Source organism: Furipterus horrens, unplaced genomic scaffold (assembly GCF_987537825.1).
Source record: "Furipterus horrens unplaced genomic scaffold, mFurHor1.1.pri manual_scaffold_5, whole genome shotgun sequence".
In the NCBI taxonomy this organism is placed as follows: Eukaryota; Metazoa; Chordata; class Mammalia; order Chiroptera; family Furipteridae; genus Furipterus; species Furipterus horrens.
The window spans coordinates 69,561,196-69,579,289 of NW_028327175.1; the positions used below are offsets into that span (position 1 = coordinate 69,561,196).

General features: G+C 33.8%; 1 protein-coding gene across 11 annotated transcripts in view; it reads left to right on the forward strand.

Annotated features, from left to right (window-relative positions):
• The window catches only part of PAM (peptidylglycine alpha-amidating monooxygenase), a 299,875-nt gene that overhangs the window by 222,944 nt on the left and 58,837 nt on the right, over positions 1–18,094 (forward strand). For all 11 annotated transcript variants that reach the window (XM_090276530.1, XM_090276531.1, XM_090276535.1 and 8 more), the window contains 5 exons: positions 10,311–10,359; positions 11,660–11,727; positions 13,023–13,103; positions 13,417–13,493; positions 14,225–14,328. In XM_090276530.1, the coding sequence (XP_090132656.1) occupies positions 10,311–10,359; positions 11,660–11,727; positions 13,023–13,103; positions 13,417–13,493; positions 14,225–14,328 (379 nt within the window). The remainder of the gene's footprint in view (positions 1–10,310; positions 10,360–11,659; positions 11,728–13,022; positions 13,104–13,416; positions 13,494–14,224; positions 14,329–18,094) is intronic.

Here is an 18,094-nt window from a genome sequence, read left to right on the forward strand (position 1 = left end):
TTCAGGGCACTAGCAACACTATCTGCAGTGTTTGGGTTTTCTTTAACGTATTCCACACATACTCCATCTGGTTTCCTACCCCTCACCCTGTCCCTCACTGCTCCCCCTCGTTGCCTTAACATGTTTACATATGTGTTCAAGGAGCTCCAGTGAAAGATGGACGTCATTAGAGAAAAATACTAGGATTTGCACATTCCATTTCTCATTTACTAGTAATTATGATAGTTAACTGCCTTATTTGTAAAATGGAAAAGATACCCTAAATAAATACATGACCAAAAAAACATTGGATGAAAACTTTTGAAATATAACGTTTAATGAAATTTACAAAATAATACGTTAGAAAAATAAAATTCAACATTTCCTAGGCCCAGAAGAGACCCTTCTACTCTCCCTATTACCATTACTCTTTTATTTATCCAGTTGGAAGTCCTTCATCCTGCTCACCATTTCTTTTCAATTTATTTTAATTCTCCTTTTCTCCTTCTTTGAAAACTTTTAGGAGTCCTTCTTCTTGTAGGGATATTTCTTTTCCCCCACATTTTCTAGCCCCATTTCCTTGCAAGTATTTCTCATCCATGTTCAATAAACTTAACTGTAATGTACCACCTACTAATAAAACTAGTAACTGAAAGGAGAGAAAAATCTAGTTATTTCACTGACCCTTTATCTTACTGCATAAAGACTTACTTAAGGTCTGAGCGAATTTTGAGAGATAATGTCAGTCACCTGGGGATTTCAGTGATTTTCTATTAATAGAGTAATTATATTTAGTATTTCAAACTACTTCTCAACTCAAAAGTTATTTTATTAATCCTCATACCATATTACAGCAAAAACATATTGAATGACTGCATATTAATGTTAAATCAAATATATGAGCTATAATGTTCAAAGTGTATTCCCTAATTAATACCAGACTATGTGCATGCATAATTTTATGTAAATTAGATGCTTTGCATTTTTTTCCATTGAAAAACCAAAACACAATGCACAATAGTATTTTAAGGTGATGAAGATAATTGGGTTGAATATGTAGCCACTGATTTTTGGTTGACTTTAAAAAATCATATTCCAGTTAAGTTATAGTTTTTATAGAATATAAACTTTCAGTTTTTAAAACAAAATAGGATGGTGTTGCCACTAGGCTATACTCTGTTTATCATTCAAGAGCATTTAGAGATTTAAGTTAAATAAAAGACTGAGCACCTTGCACATGATAGTTGAGAATTCAAAAGGGTGTGAAAAGAGGTAAACCATCTGTGTGTGTGTGTGTGTGTGTGTGATGCTCTTAAAATAATTCAGAAATTCATAGTAGAGGATTTTATATGAGAAACATGTTTTTAGGCTTTATAGTTTAAATGAAATTTAAAACTTTATTTAATCAAAACTCTTAAAAGTCCCTTTTCATTCCTACAGTTTTACAGCTATGACATCCTGCCCTCAGTGGGAAGAACAGATAGTAATTGGAAGAATGCAAAAGAAACTTTAGATTATCATTTTAAAAATGAATATATATTAAAAATAGAGCTATGGAAATAAGAAGTTGTTGCTAGAACTTTTCACTGAGAGAAAGGAGAAATTTAAAAGTTTTTGTTAGGTGTAATATTTAAAATTGTCCAACCAGAGCTCATGAAGCTAGTGGACAAGCTAGTTAAATGTGTCTGGTTTTAGCCAAAATACAACTTCTTCAGAAACACAAATACATCTTTAAATATTGACTGTGCCTAAACATAAAGATTTAAAATGTAATTCCTCAGAAAGGGGACACAAGCAGAGAGCTTTTGCTGCTTGATCTCGGTGCTGCTCACGTGGATGTGTTAGTTTTCTTAAAATTCCTGAAACTGTGCCCCCCAATTTGTATTCTTTTCAGTATATTATGGTTCAACAAAAGCTCAAAAACCTATAATTTTAAAATTCAGTGCCATGTTTAAAAAAAAAACTAAATTTACTTGTGGTTTTGTCTTTTTATTTTACTTTCTCAGAAGTGTGATCCTGAAACAGGTTCATAATTCTGAGGGAGGAAAATAGTGTAAATCATAAACTTTTGCTGTAGATACTTTTTGCATTCATAAGAGACGGAAACGGGAGGGTGCTCTGACATCAGCTGCACCGTAACATCCTCCGAACAGGGAGTGATTGATTATACAAACATGTTGGTAGCCCGCCTGCCTTCCATTTGATCTCTTTTGGGAGCAGCAGAGACCATCATTTGTGAAAGTCATCTTCTTGCAGGATAGGTAAATGCATTTTCACTTCCTTGCCACAGGACAAATGGGAGCTAGTAATTTCTAGTCCCATAGCAGGGAATAGAAAATCAAAAGAGGCTAACTCACTGCAGTGACAGCTTCAAAGGGGATTCTTTTCTGAAGATTTTTTTTCCTGGTTGTGCTGGTTTCTTTAGCACTGAAGCTTATCTGCTATGTCAGCTTTCAACAGTCTCTGGGAAACCTGGGCTTTTTGTGTCACGTATTAACAGTGCCCCTATTGCAGTTAGGTTTGCTAAGCTGATACACATTTGCCATCACAGCTTAAGAAGTTAGTGCTTTTTGGAATGGAGACTGTTTTATATCAGTGTATCTGTAACTGGAGAATCCTCATATTCGGAGAGTATGCTTTCAGGGATACATGAATTCCCTGGGAGAAATTTGGTGACTTGGATTTTGTTTTGAAGAAATTCTTAATGGAAGGATTTAATATATGCATTTTCTGATTAATTTGGTGGGTTATCTTTTTACTGGGCACCGTCAATGACTTTAGGACCAGCATCTAAAATCTAGGTGGTACCAAAAAAGCAACAAAGGAGCTGTCTCTTTGCTTCATTGAATCCAGAGTTCCATTTAATGTGCCTGTGCCCACAGTGAACACAACGAAGAAACCGACCTGCTCTTTCCTATTTGTCTCCCATGCTTGGGTCCGTCTCTCTGCTTTTGCAGCGTTTCAGATGTACAGAAATAACCGTTTTACATACAATGTCCAACTCTGTAGCAGTAACTTTTTTTTCTTAACAACGTTCCCCAGCCAGCACACCTGACAGCAATCTGTTCCAGTGCTAAGGAATCTGGCTTTGTTGGCTCTATTAAGAGACCTCACTCTATGCTCTCCTAAGGGATTTTCCAAGTCATTTTGACTATATGAAATTTTCCCTGACTTTAAAAATGAATCCCCAAGTAATCTCCTATTCTTTGTCACCTTGGGAGCCATGATTTAATATTGGGAAAACATCATCTATCCCATTAACTTACTGTTGTTAATTTAGAACAAAGAACCATAAGGTAAATATCAAACCAGCTGAATATTCAAATAGTTATTACAATATCTGTGTATATATAGTATTGCAAAATTAATTGGTGTGTATTATGAAATCTGTGATTCATTTTTGTTTATTTGCTCAGTACAGAAAGAAACTTGGGAAGGTAGTCTTTAAATTATGTTCAGAACACTGAGAAGGTAGAAGGATATGATACCATTTAGAACTATTTGCTTACAAATTTTCTAGAATATGTTTTTACTATTAAAGATATTTGCATCTTTGTTTTTCCTAACACTTGGCAATGGTTCAGGCCTATTTTCTCAGGACTTCCATAGGAAGGAATCCTTTATCCAAAACTGTGGTTGGGATAGTAGATAGTGGGTGTACTTTATCCCTTTACCTTCCTGGGAAAGAATAGTGAATTGAAATCCACTCTACAACCATCTTTCTGGAGTCGTTTTACAATTAGTGGGATGTAGTTCATAACATTGCAGTGGGTCCCTCAGGACTGACGGTTAACCTGTCCTTTTATTGAAGCAGGAAACAACTAAGACAAGATGAACTGCTGAAGTGGAGAGAGCTCTCTCTAGAGGGAAAGATTAGGAGACACCAAAAGACTTCTAAAGACCTGAGATGCAATAAGTCATTATCATGCATTATCCCACATACTTATTTACTACTTAGCTTCCAATCTAAGCAGGGACCCAAAGCTATTATGACCAAAGCCAGGCAAATAGTTTGGAATGGATAACCTCATATTCTATGCATTCACCTTCCATTAATAGAAATAAACTTCCTGCTTAAATGGATGCCTTTCGTACTGCTGGTTACTTATCCACTCTTGCTTAATTCCTATCACCTTCAGGATATTTTGTAGATAAAATGCCCTGGAAGTCTGTAATAAATAGAACTTTTTTCTTTTTGAATAATGTTGACTAAATATTAATATTGGAGAATTAGCTCTGATACCTTGATGCATCATCAGTTAGCTGAATTACTTTAGCCAACACTCTTAATCTCTGTAACCTCTTATTTCCTATCTAGAAAGTGCAAGAGTTGAACTCCATTATTGCCGAGGTTCCTTTTAATTCTGAAATTCTAGAAGTCTGATATTTGGTAAAATACATTGCTGTGGTTATACATCTCTGCCTCAGGAGAGGAGAGCAATTTCTTAAAAAATAAAAATAAATAAAAAAGTCAAGCTGAGACCCTTGTGGAATGGGCATCCAGTTTTCATCTTGCTCAAGATTAAAGTCTGATTGAATGCTTTTCAAGTGTCATCCAATGTCTGGAAATACTTGTTTCTTTCATTATCAGGCAACTCCTTAGAAGTCTTACCATTCACCTGGCAGTACAGCAGTTTTGTCCTATACTGTGATATGCTTCTAAGGGATTATTCGACTTCGTTATTTGACATTTCTTTTTTAAAATTATTTTTTAACTCTTTTAATCTCTTCACCATTACAAAAGCTGCTAGTACATATATATGTCATTATAATGGACTATAATGGCATATAATGAAATATACCTCCTAATATCATCTGATACTTATCTTGTGAGTGAAATTTAATCTCCATATCTTGAAATCCACTAGGCTAAAATTATGTTTTAGTGAACAAGAACTGCAATCACGAAATACTCCTTTAACAGGGATGTCTTGGGTTTAATTTTTTGTAAATACAGAACGTGGATAGATAAAAGTCAAGTCTTCACCAGTGTACCTTGGAGAGAGAGTGAACCTATAGCCTAATCCAGTGAAGGAGAGAATGATTTTACTTTGGAATAAGAAAATTTAAAAAAGAGTCTGGGTTCGGACCCTGGATTTCTGGGTTCAGATACTAGTTTCTGTACCAGAAAGAAAAAATAAGATAAGTGAAGCTAACTGGGAAGAAGAGCTGTCATGATTTTTGCATGATGACAGTTGTACGGGATAAGTGGATAAACACAGATTAAAACAATTTCAGTAGTATATAAAAGTGACCTTGGTCCTGTGCCTGGTCAAGGAGACTTTATTACTAAAAGTTATGGTAGGACCTTGAAACAACGCATTGTCAACTTCTTCAGGGTCCTCTTATCCCTAATCCAAGGATTTCAATTTAACAAGACCATGGTGTTTAGTTTTTACTAAAATGTCTTTATCTCACTGGTGATTTCATTCTGTATCGACCTAGTTCAGACCCTTCTGAATCAACATTTCTGTTCCCATTTTGAGAATATCAACTTTGTGAAATATCTTTAACATACCATTTCAATTCTAATTTCTTTTTTAACCATCTCTTTACTCATTTAGAATTCCCAGGTTACTTTCCCCCTTTATTCTATTCTTGTACTTATTAGTTGGAGAAATTTGATGTGCTTTAGTCTCCTCAATTAAATTCCAGGCTTATGACTGAAATATAATTTTTAAAGTAAAATATCCATGTGCTGAAATTTTTTGGACTCTACCAGTAAAAAGAATGATATTAGTATCTAAAATTTATTGGATTTTTTTCCCAGTGCTCCAAATAAAGTTCTGTGTTCTTTTCATAGATTATTTCATTTATAGACTAACATTCCTTAGTGGTATCAATATTGATCATGAGTATGAATTTATCAATTATCAAATAGATAACCTTCTAGATTCTACTCATTTTAGACAAAGGAACTTAATAAGAACATAGCTAAAAATTAAGAATGATCATGCAAGGCACTATGGTCATGTAATAGTGTGGGATTAAAATGCATAGATTAATTCCCATCTTTACATGAAACAAACCTTATATATTGTACAATATTTATATTAAAATATAAATCAGGGAAATAGTCTTGTTTCCTAGTCCACCTTTCATTCAGACAAATTCAATTCTATAATTTCAGACTATTTTGGTCATTTGACTCATTACTGTTTCCATCTTTTTTTAAGCTATACTGTTCCATTTTTGTAGTCTTCAGCCCTCTGCTGACTTCTCCCATCTATTTCCTGTCCTTTCCTCTCTCCTATTTACTTACATTCAAGTCACAGAATCAGCCTTTCCAACTGCCTTTTTCAACCAGCATATTATTTTGATATTCTGAGTTTATTTTTTGTACATTTCTTAACTATCTCAGTTCTGATTTTGTTTTTTTCTACTTATGTGGTAAAATATTAGCAGAAGCACTAATGCATTTATTTAAGATAATAAGTATTTATTTTTATGATGATGCATGTCAGACAGATTTCATATATAGCCTAGTGAATGGAAATGAATTAATTCTTATGAGGCTTCCTATCTTGTGGCTAAAGCAGTATTACACTAGAAGGGCAGACAAAGTCAGAGCACGCTGGAAGTCATTGGTAAAATATGCAAAACTAGCTGAAGTTTCTGAGTTCATCAGAAGTAAGGTCAGTAGAGAGGTTATGGAAATAATAATGCATCACTGTGCAGCGGTCACATTGGAGTTAGAAAGTCAAAATCTTCACACCAAACACTAGGCTGAAATATGCTTCTCTCCAAAGCTGCCACTTGCTGTAGGAATAGCTATGTATCCAAGAGCCCTCCAGACCCTCAGGGAGTTTAAGTTGCTCCCTGGGACTTCTCACTATGTGTATATGTGCAAGCACATGGGCCTTTTAGGTCAAACTGTAGAAAGTTGTACTAGGAAAAGATCACGATCATTTACAATGATAAAATTGATTTTCAAATAATGAATATATGAATAGAAATTGATTATTCTAATAATGTCTAAAATGTATGTAAATATGCTTTATAAGTGTGTACTTTGGGATAACTTGTAGAATTTTGTTCATCTAAAATATCATTGTTTAGGTGTATAATTATCTATTACTAAATAACAGAATTTCTTAAAGTCACACAGTTAGAATTATCATTCTTTCACCCCAAGGTTAAATAATCATGATAATCTAAAATGTTATCCATAATTTAAATCATAATATCTACATACACACACACACATCCACATACACAGCATAGTTTTTAGAAATGCCTCATTTCCTGCTGATTCGCTGCATCCAATTAAGCAGATAAATTTGCTGTAAACAAATTCCTTCAGCCATCACTGAGAAACTCTAGTGTGGTTTTTAAAGTGTATCTCTTCACTAATTTTCCTTCTGTGTATTTGGTTTTCTGGATCTTTTTGTAAAACAGGCAAACTTTTCCCTTTGGATCTTTATATTCACCAGTCCTCTATCCATATAAGATTTACATTCTGTAAGACAAAACCCAGAGCCCCTAAAATCCAGTTTTTCCTGAAGTCCTATGTTATATAATATGTAGGTCAGATGTTCAGTATGTTTTTCTCAAAAGTGTGTTGATCATCTCATGTTATTACTTGAGTTTTTAGCTGTTTTTTTATTGTTGTGTGATATCCTTGGCTTTCTCATAGAATATGAAGTGTAGTTGATAAACATAAAGAATCAAAAGAACTACAGGGTAGGGATTGACTGTGGGAGTGGGGTGGGTAAGGCAGGGGAGAGCAGTGGGGGAGGGGGGGATTGGGGCAACTGTAATTGAACAACAAGAAAAGAAAACGAAAAAAGAATTTAAAAAACCCTGGTACTGTGTCTTTGCAGTGTAGTGAGTGGTGAGACTGTGGCTCACTTTTTAAACATCTAGAAGGAAGCAAATAGACAACAATTATGTACCAATGTCTATTCTTTTTTGAGTAAAAAAACTCTCAATTTAGACAACTTAATTCTAATAAAGAACATTATATAACAGGAAGATGCATCATTACTGGCAATGGTAACATTCCTGCTGCTCTTAATTAGGCGAGACATTTCAATTTTAATGGTAAACTTATTTAATAGTTCTTGAAACATGTCAATTTATTTATTAAGTTTACCATTTAATTTTTTAAATCATTGTAAAGAATATCAACCAAGTTGGAAATCAAAATGTGATTTACTTGATTCATTCAATGCAAAGATGTAATGTGCAACCAAGTGACAATTCTCTTTGCACATTTACATTTTTACTAGGAGGGACATTGTTAATTAAAATAAAAATTTACAAAACTTGACATCCAGGAATTAATAAGTAATCTTAAGTGCTAGGTACTGTGCTACGTGAACACCTTACAGGGATCCTGTCACTCCATTGCTTGAAATCTTCCAATGACTTCTTTACAGACAGAGAATAAAAACCAGACTTTTAACATACTCTGCATGGCCTGGACAATTTCCAGTCTCATGGCTACTCCATCCTTCCTGGACCACAGTGGATAAAAGTGCTACCCACTATCACCTATCCAGTTTAGTTTACTGTGTGACATTATCTTCTTTGTATGATTGGTGTTTTCTCTTTCCCCATTCTACCAACCCCATCTTCCTGTATCTCCACTACCAATAGAGGATAAGTACCATGAGACCAAAAACCTTGATTATATATTGTTTTTCACTGTTTCCATAGTGCATAGAACAATGCCTGAATATCACGATTGTTCAGTAAATATTATTTGAATGAATGGATGACTGACTACCTTTATTCAAAATAACCTTTTAAGATAGGTACAGTGTTTTCTTACGCAGAGAAATGTTTCCTGAAATCAACTAAGTTAATTAGGCGAGTCTCTAGAGTTTAGTATTCATTTCATATAAATGAATGGAATGCTTTCTATCATTCTCTTTTGATCAGTGGAAATATTTAAATAATTCTGGGTGAAGTCATTTTTTAAGTAGTGCAGACTAGGCAAATTTACTAAATCTCATGCAGTATAGTAAGGAAAACTTGTTCTCAGAAATAAAAATTTTCTTTTAATAAATAAAAAACAGTACTCATTTATTCTTTCTGTATTTGAAAGCATAAGCCAAAATAAAGATTAAATTGATTGTTATATTTTATTATTATTTCCCCATCTCTTTAAGTTTATTTGAATTTTTTTTCTAAAAAAACTCACTGAAATTATTTTGAAAATAGCACCGCACTGAAATTGATTAAGGAGATAGATAAAAAGAACCCCAACTGATTAAATATAAAATGTTTGTCCTTGAATTTATTTCTGAACTATCTTTGTTAAGATCAAGCTTAATACTATAATATACAGAGAAATTTCCTTTTGTGTTTTATTACCACAGTATTAAATATGATTTGTTATACTCTCTAAACTTTACTAATGATAAATCAAAAGCATATCTTTTTGTTACCTATCATGTTTCTCTATATGAAGCTACCTTTGCCTTTCTCGTTACAATTACAGCTAAAAGGAAAAAAAAGAAAATATTTCATTTGCTGTTATTTATTAACACTTCACTAATTAATTTCTGGTATAAATCTATTAGTCTTACACATGCTCACATGCAATTGTTATTTCTATTAAAATCAACTCTCAAAGTTGAGATATAAAGTTTTACAATTGCTTGGAATAAAATGCAAAGTAGAACAAATTTAACATATACACAAATAGAAAGAATAAGTAAGTATGAGATACTATTCATGGTCTCTATGGTGAGACATCAGCAAGTTCAATCCAAATAAGGATTTGGATGAGTAATTTAAATTTTTACCTCATTTCTACTTGAGAAATGCAAAAGAAGACAGAGAGAGAGGATTTGTATAAGGTCTCTGAAATGTCCTTGGCAAAGGTAAAGAGATACTCAAGAGGGTTTTTTCTGAAGTTAAGGTGTAAAAAGAATAAAGAGATAATGAACAAGTTTTAGGAACCAAACAAGGAGATTCCATGTGGTTTCTGCTTTTAAAAAAGTAGAAAAGCTAACTGTTTAGAGCCCCATGGAACAACTTCTCCGGATGTTTCAACAATGTAGATAATACATAAAGAGTAGTAACAGTGTCCTTCTGTGAGCTTGTGACTAGTATCCAGTACCTCTGTGGGAAAGCAGAGAACTGGTTGATTTGAAAAGTCAGAAAAACCACAAAGTGCTTGAAGTGTTAGTTTTCTTGTTGCAGTTATGATACATTGGAGATTAAATACATTCGTGACTGTGGAAGTACTCTAAATTATAAAGCACCATGCACATGAAACGGTTTTTTGTTAGCACTGAGTTCTAATCATTTAAAATTTGTTATCTTGAAATCCGTTTTGCATGTTTTCATATTCAAGATGTGTGTTCTGTGTGTTTCAGATAATCACAAGGACTGTTCTGGTGTGTCCTTACACCTCACACGCCTGCCGTGAGTACTTCTCGTTATCTTCACTGAGTGAAAACTTTCTAGATCTTTGAGAACTTAAAAGTGGAAAATCCACACTTATTACTTATCTATTGTTGTCTAACAAATTACTCTAAACTTAGTGGCTTAAAACAGCAATTACTTACTGTCTCCTGTGGGTCAGGAATCTGGGCACAGATTAGCTATGGCTGGTGGTCTTACTCTTGGCCAGTGTTTCTGTCATCTGGAGGCTTGACCAGGGAGAAGCCACTTCCAGAATCACTCCCATGGCTATCGATGGGATTCAGTTCCTCTCTGTCAGCTAGAGGACTTCCTCATGTCCTTGCTCTGGGGGCTCTAAATGGGGCAGCTCACACCATGGCAGCCAGCTTCCATCACAGCCGCAGGGGAGCAAGCAAGAGAGGGCATGCAAGCGGTAGCCAGAGTTGTTTGTATAGCCTAACCTCCTAAATTACTAAATCATGTAGGTCTGATAGGTAAATAAAATAGTCAGTCACAAATTTTCATAGTCTGACTCCTGTGGAAAACAAAATAAAATCATTTTTTCCATATCCTGTTTGTTAGAAATAACATTTCTCAATCTAGTTGCTAGGTCAACATGCACTCAAGGGATGATTAGACAAGGACATGAATGTCAAAGCTGGGAACCACTGGGAGGGATATTAGTCAGGGATCTCCAGAGACAGTGAACCAATAGAATGTTTATACATGCACATATACAAGAGAGAGATTGGGATTGATTTACTTTAAGGAAATTGGCTCACACGATTGTGGGGACTGGCAAGTCTGAAATCTGAAAGGCTGGCTGGCAGGCTGGCAACCCTGACAGGCGTCAATGGTACAGTCTTGGGTCCAAAGGCAATCTCAAAGCAGAATTCCTTCCTTTTCATAGGATCTCAATCTTTTCTCTTAAGGGACCTACCCACATAGTGGACAGTAATCTGTTTTACTCATACTCAATGATTTAAGTAGTAATCATATCTAAAAAAAATACCTTCACAGCAACATCCAACTAAACTAATGTTTGATCAAATAAATGGTCCCTTCTGCCTAGCCGAGTTGACACAATGAACCATCCCAGGAGCCATTCACCATTCCACATTCACTCCATAGTCATCGTGCCATAAAAATGTATATTAAGCTATTTGCCCAAGAAAATGTTATTTTTAAGAAAAAAATTCTACCTCTTTTTCATGTTGTTTTGTTTTTACTTTAATACAAATCATATTTTATAGACCAATATGTTGAAGTAGTTATTATTTTCCAAGGCAATAGTTGAGATAAATATTACTGTTCCCCGCAGACAGCCCCTAATTGCTGGCATGTACCTTCTGATGTCCGTTGACACTGTTATACCAGCAGGACAGAAAGGTGAGTAATGATCTTTTAGTAGTTAGCATTGATTGCCTCATTACTTAACTTATAAGAATTGATTTAGTGTATAGTTTTTATAAACTTTTGAAATAACTGGTATCTTTGATTCTCTGAAAAATAAACCAATTTTTTATTATCCTAGTACTTAAAATATAATTTTACATTATTCCAAGCCAGTACTTTATTATTTTTCATTATTTTATTGAGTTGCTAAAAATTGAGGGCCATGGGTAGGTAATGGGTTTTATAAATCAAAGAATAAATCTTTAGTATTTTAAAAATCAATCACCTATTCTTTAGATGCCAAAGACTAACTTCATAACATACTGTGGCATAAACTACTGTAGAAAATATCAGGTTCAAGATCAAGAAGATAGGAAGCTTCTTGACCTTAAAATATTAAGTTTATTTTCCCATTTATAAAATTAGAACTCCTAACCTTACAAGAAGCTATTGGTATAAGTAGAATAATTTTTATCATTGTATCTGATCTTCTGATGAAAGTGCCATATTAAATATTTTTAATTTGTTTTACTGAGAATCTCTTAAAGCTAATGCAAGTATGGTATCATTGTAACTATTCACTGGCATAATATAAAAAACATTTATTGAATCGCTACTATGTGTTAGACTAAAAGGAAGGAAAAGTATATGAAATGGTCCCTTCTCAATAGGAACTGTGAATCTAGTTATTTTAGGTGTTGGCTATCAATTTTTTTAAAATACTGTTTTAAAAATAAAAAGCAGGTTCTGGTTGGGTATCTCAGTTGGTTGGAGCATCATCTTGGTGCACCAAGGTTGCAGGTTCAATTCCTGGTTGTGCCATCTGCATGAATCAATCAATGAATCTCTCTCTCTCTTCTTCCCTCCCTCCTCTCCCTTATTCTCTCTCTCTCTCTCTCTCTCTCTCTCTCTTTCTCTCTCTCTCTCAAATCAATAAATAAATTTAAAAAATTTAAAAATATAAAAACAATTTTTAAGTTTTTCAACTATGTAAATATCATGATAAAGGTAACAGTTTAAGCCACTATTTTCACTATTTTGATCTGGCCCTAGTCATTTTGTCAATGAATGATATAAAATATAGGAACAAGGGGATCTTAACTCACTTTAGTCAAGAGGCTAGCACATAGTAAGTCTTAATGTCTGCTCAGTCTATGAGTGCATGTTTACTTCATAAGAAAACTGCCATGCCTAGCACCTTGTGAATACCCTAGACATACTTTTAGACAAGGATAATGTTATTTTCCAGTTGAATAGTGACCTTTGTTCTGTGCTTTTATTTCTAACAGTGGTGAATTCTGACATCTCATGTCATTATAAAAAATATCCAATGCATGTCTTTGCCTATAGAGTTCACACTCATCATTTAGGTAAGAACTTTAATCTATGTGCTAAATTATAAATATTTACCATTGTACCTACTAATGCTAAAAAATATAGCATTGTGCTTATTAATACTAAAAAATGTAGCAAATTGTTTGACATTAAATATTTCAATGAAAGCAATTTTGCTCAATATTTTGAAAGTCAGTATGTTTTCTTATCATTTGTTTTCATTAAAACACCTAACATTTGGGGTTCTGAAAATATTCAGACTTTATTTTGAAATAGGAAAGCAAATAATGCTTTTTATTTTTTGAATACTTTATTGTATCATATGATTATAATTTGTATTCATTTCAGGTAAGGTAGTAAGTGGATACAGAGTAAGAAATGGACAATGGACACTGATTGGACGCCAGAGCCCCCAGTTGCCACAGGTGTGTAGACTCTAATTTTGAGGGGGGAAAAATTAAGCAGCAGATAGTAACTTTAAAAGCTTTCATGAATTTCTCTAGGATCTGAATATCTCTAAAGCTACCTTTACTGTGCATAACTTATTTTTTTATAGCTTCCAAATTGTTTTTTTTTAAATTTAATTTAATTTAATTGTTTTTCTATTACAGTTGTCCCATTTTCCTCCCATTTCTCCCCAACACCCAGCCCACCCCTTCTCCCATAGTCATTCCCCACCCCTTTATCCACGTCCATGGGTTATTTATATTAGTTTCTTTACTAGACCCTTCCCCTATTTACCCCTCTTCTCTCCTCCTCCTCCCTAATATCTGTTTTTCTGTTCCTTGTTCAGTTCTGTTCATTTGTATGTGTTGTTCATTAGTCTCCTGTATTAGGTGATATCATATGGTATTTTTCTTTCATTGCCTGGCTTATTTCACTAAGCATAATTCTCTCTAGTTCCATCCATGTTGTCACAAATGGTAGGAGTTCCTTCTTTTTTTCTGCTGCATAGTATTCCATTGTTTTTTTTGTTGTTGTTTGTTTGTTTTATCAGTTTTCTTAGTATTTCTAAACATGTTGTTGTTGTTGGTGGTGGTGTGTGTTTCTTCATTTTTTCCCCAGGGTGCTTGCTCCAAGCCTCATGTTATTAAACCATGTGGTTCTGGACTTCATTGGTAATTTAAATGAATCTTTGTGTTTAACTTCTTGGCAGGCTTTCTACCCTGTGGAACACCCAGTAGATGTTAGTTTTGGTGACATACTGGCAGCAAGATGTGTATTCACTGGTGAGGGCAGGACGGAAGCCACGCACATTGGGTATGATTCTACAGATTTCACTATTTAAAAAAGCTTTTATTGGGACAAGGCATGATTATAGGTGACAGTTTTCTCTGGGAATGAATTGTGCATTTTTCCCTATCATTAATAATAACAACAATGTATAACGTTCTATAATTTTAGAATTGATTGATTTGGAAAAATTGTAGAACATGTGCTTAATTTTTTTTTTATGCTTCATTTCTTCCTGCTTATTCAAGACCTTAATTATCATGCCTCTACATATTATGGGTACCACAAGAGTTTATATTATTCATCTTAATAAATAAAAATATAATGATTATAAGTTCTTTTTTTCCTCAAGTGTCCTTTTGTCCTGTGTTAAACTTAGACAAATACATGGTTTCTGCACTTGGTAGTGCACATCAGTTACTCAGAACCATGAGTTTTTTTTTCTTCCTGTTAAAACTTCCATATAGTCAATGTTTTCCAGTTTAATATACCAAATGAAAATAATAATATTCAGCACTTTGCAAAAGAGAATGTCCGACTTTAAAATGATTTTCCAAATATTGAGCCTCCTTGAAATAAGTATATTTTATAACATTAAGTAAAATTTCAAAGCACTATGAACTCTTTCAAAAATGTTTTGGCAAAATTAAAAATGAAGGATAAAGCCTCTCATCATATTTTTTGTTAGAAAAAAACAAGGAGCCTTCTTTCCATGCTAAACTAGGTTATAAAATATTTACTGTTGCTGCCTGGAAGCTGGAATTTTAAACCATTTATCTTTTGATCAGTGAGAAGTCAGAGAAAGCAGGCATCTGCAAATATGCATTAGATGCACTGAAGACAATTTTTAATGATGGCAGCCCTAGATGTTTGTTGTCAGGGGAAAAGGAAAAGGAACTGATACAGGTAAAAGAAAATAAAGACATTTGAGATGGTGAAATGGGATTTTTTTAAGTTCCTTTAAAAGCGTATTTATGCTAATAAGCACCAATGTTAAGGCTAAAGATAAAACAAAACTTTAAATTATTAATTTATATTTAAAAAGGAACTTTTAACACCTTTGCTTTTGGATAAATTTGATAAATTTGGGAAATACACTTGAGGAAAGCAATAAAATTATTAAATTACTTGAAATGGTAATAGTAAGAAAAGGGTTGACAAAGCAGACATAGATGTGAGGAGTCTGACAATTCACTTCTTAACAATCTTTAACTCCCTGAAGTAATATGACTTAGAGGGTATTGATCAGCTGTTCTCTGATTTATGTTCATGTCGAGCCCAAAGAACTTAAATACCATTTGTTATTTTATTAACCTTTGTAACAGGTAAACTAAGTAGTAAAAATAACCTTTTCAACACATTCTGTATATTAGTGTACAGGTTTAAGTGTGAAATTAGTAGAATGTTTTGCTTAGATGATCCTTTACAATTTGGTGGTGGGGTGGAGGTCTTGTCCTTTTGGTCAGATTCTATCCTTTGAGAATCCTCTGAGGCAATATCAGCCATAGAGATTAATGACTTGTGATAGTGCCAGAATGAGAGGCCAAAGTCATCTCTGGAGGCCTCTCACAGTTTCATGAGTTCAGAATAATTCTGTCTTTTTTGAATGTGCATTTTGCTTTAAGATAATATCCTAAAACGATTGTACTAATCTATATTTTTGTAAATCTCATGTGGACTAAAGGAAATGCCATTTTCTAGATAATTGAAACAAAGATATTATAGGAAATTAAGTTATTGGGTAAGTCCATAATCTGAATATTTAATTTATATTAAAGAAGCAGTTTTCTTCAAGTGGAATGATAAACTAATAAGACAAGTTTGACTAAATGTAAATATAAATAAAATTCTCATAATGATGCCAAAAATTGCTGCAGCACTTAAGATGCTTTTTAGTGTTAGAAAGGTAATAGCATCAGTGCTATTTCGTAAAGTAATGGGTACCACTTCCATAGGACACTATGGAATCATGTGGGAATGTAACCATTAAAAAAAGGAAACTGGTATTTTATGATGTCTATTAAATTAAATGATACCCTGTAAACCCTGTCTCCCTCTTTTCCTGCCTATTCCCCAACCCAGGGGTCCACAGCCTGCCCAGGCCATGGACCGGTACCAGTCCCGATCCGGGGCACACAGCAGAGGGTGAACTTGACTGTAATGTGATTGAATCATCCCAAGACCATCTCCCCTCCCCACCCTGGTGCATGGAAAAATTGTCTTTCATGACACTGGTCCTTGGTGCCAAAGAGGTTGGGACTGCTGCCCCAACCCATTTGTTAGAGCCACGAACATGAAGCCAGCTTAGGTAGAAATCCCACACGTCCAAAGATGGTCTGGGTCTGTCGATTCCCCCTCCATGCACTAAGTGACCTGTCAACATCACATGTGTAACCTTATTCTGCAGAGCCGCCTGGAAAGCAGGTTTTACAGGGAAATCGTACATCAGTGGCCTACTAGGAAGATTTTCAGCTGAGTGGTTTTTCCATCCAATCCAAGCAAATCTCTGTGTTCAATTGGAAACGTTAGGCCTGGGGGCAATGTTGCTTAGTTAAAACAATCATCTTAAGCTAATAAAAAACACTTTAAAAAATAGGGACTGCTTGTCTGACTCTAGGGATTTATCTCAAAATACAACCATTGAAAAATAGGTAGGTTTAAAACAAAACATATTAACAAGTATACTTAATGGTAACATTTTTAAATCCAGATATATTATTTCTCTTTTCAAGTAGTAAATATGAATAGTATAACTTAGACAAAGTTATACCAACATAGTATTAATTAATCTATGAGGAAGCAATATTTTGTGCCTGACTGCATTACATATTTTATATTCAACCTGACACCTAAATTTATTTCAAATGTGTATTTAAGTTTAAACAAACAAAGAAGAATTTAATTGTCTGCCAGTTAAGCTAATTAAGTGAGCTAATTTGCCTAAAATTTATACGATAAAATTTAAAATTAATTCTTCAGAATTGGTTGTTTTTTTTTGGTCATATTATTCATTTGGAACCAGTTATTTTTCACATATATGAGAATGCCTAATGAATATTCATAGATACCAACCACAGCACTTTAATCAGCATTTTAAAATGTATTATATGCAAAAATAAAATTATATTATCAGTAACTCCTTAATGTACCAGTTTAAAAGCACCATGAAACCTCTTAGGAAACAATTAAAAGTTTTGTAAAATAACTTTTTAAAAAGTTTCTATATTTCTTTCCAAAATTAGTAGTACCTATCATTGCTTATTTTTAAGCCTCACATCTGTTGAGGGTAAAGGACAGCGGCTAGAGATGGGGGACCATCAAAGTGAAACATAGTCATGGTGGACGCACAATAATATTTGGGGTTTTTTAATGATGCATTTCAGAATATTAGGTACTTTCTTGAATATCTATTATATACCTTTACCTGTTGTATATCTTTATTATGTATCTATATAATATGAAATAATTTATTTTTATAGAAATCCTCATAGAACCTGGGTGTATTGACGGATGAGTCAGATGATAGATAGATGATAGGTGATAGATAGATAGATGGATAGATAGGTTTTTCAGAAATGCCGTAGGTCATTTAAGTTTGCAAAATTTACCTACCTGACTTAGCAGTATGATATATCAGGGCTAACAGCTTATATAATAATAATATGTGTTCATTTATTAAAATGGATTATTCATTCTTTCACCATTCAACATACACTTATTGAAAGCTTACTATTTCCAGGCTGACCACACTGTCAAATTTAAAGCTAGCTGATCTAAAGAAGTAGTTTTCTCA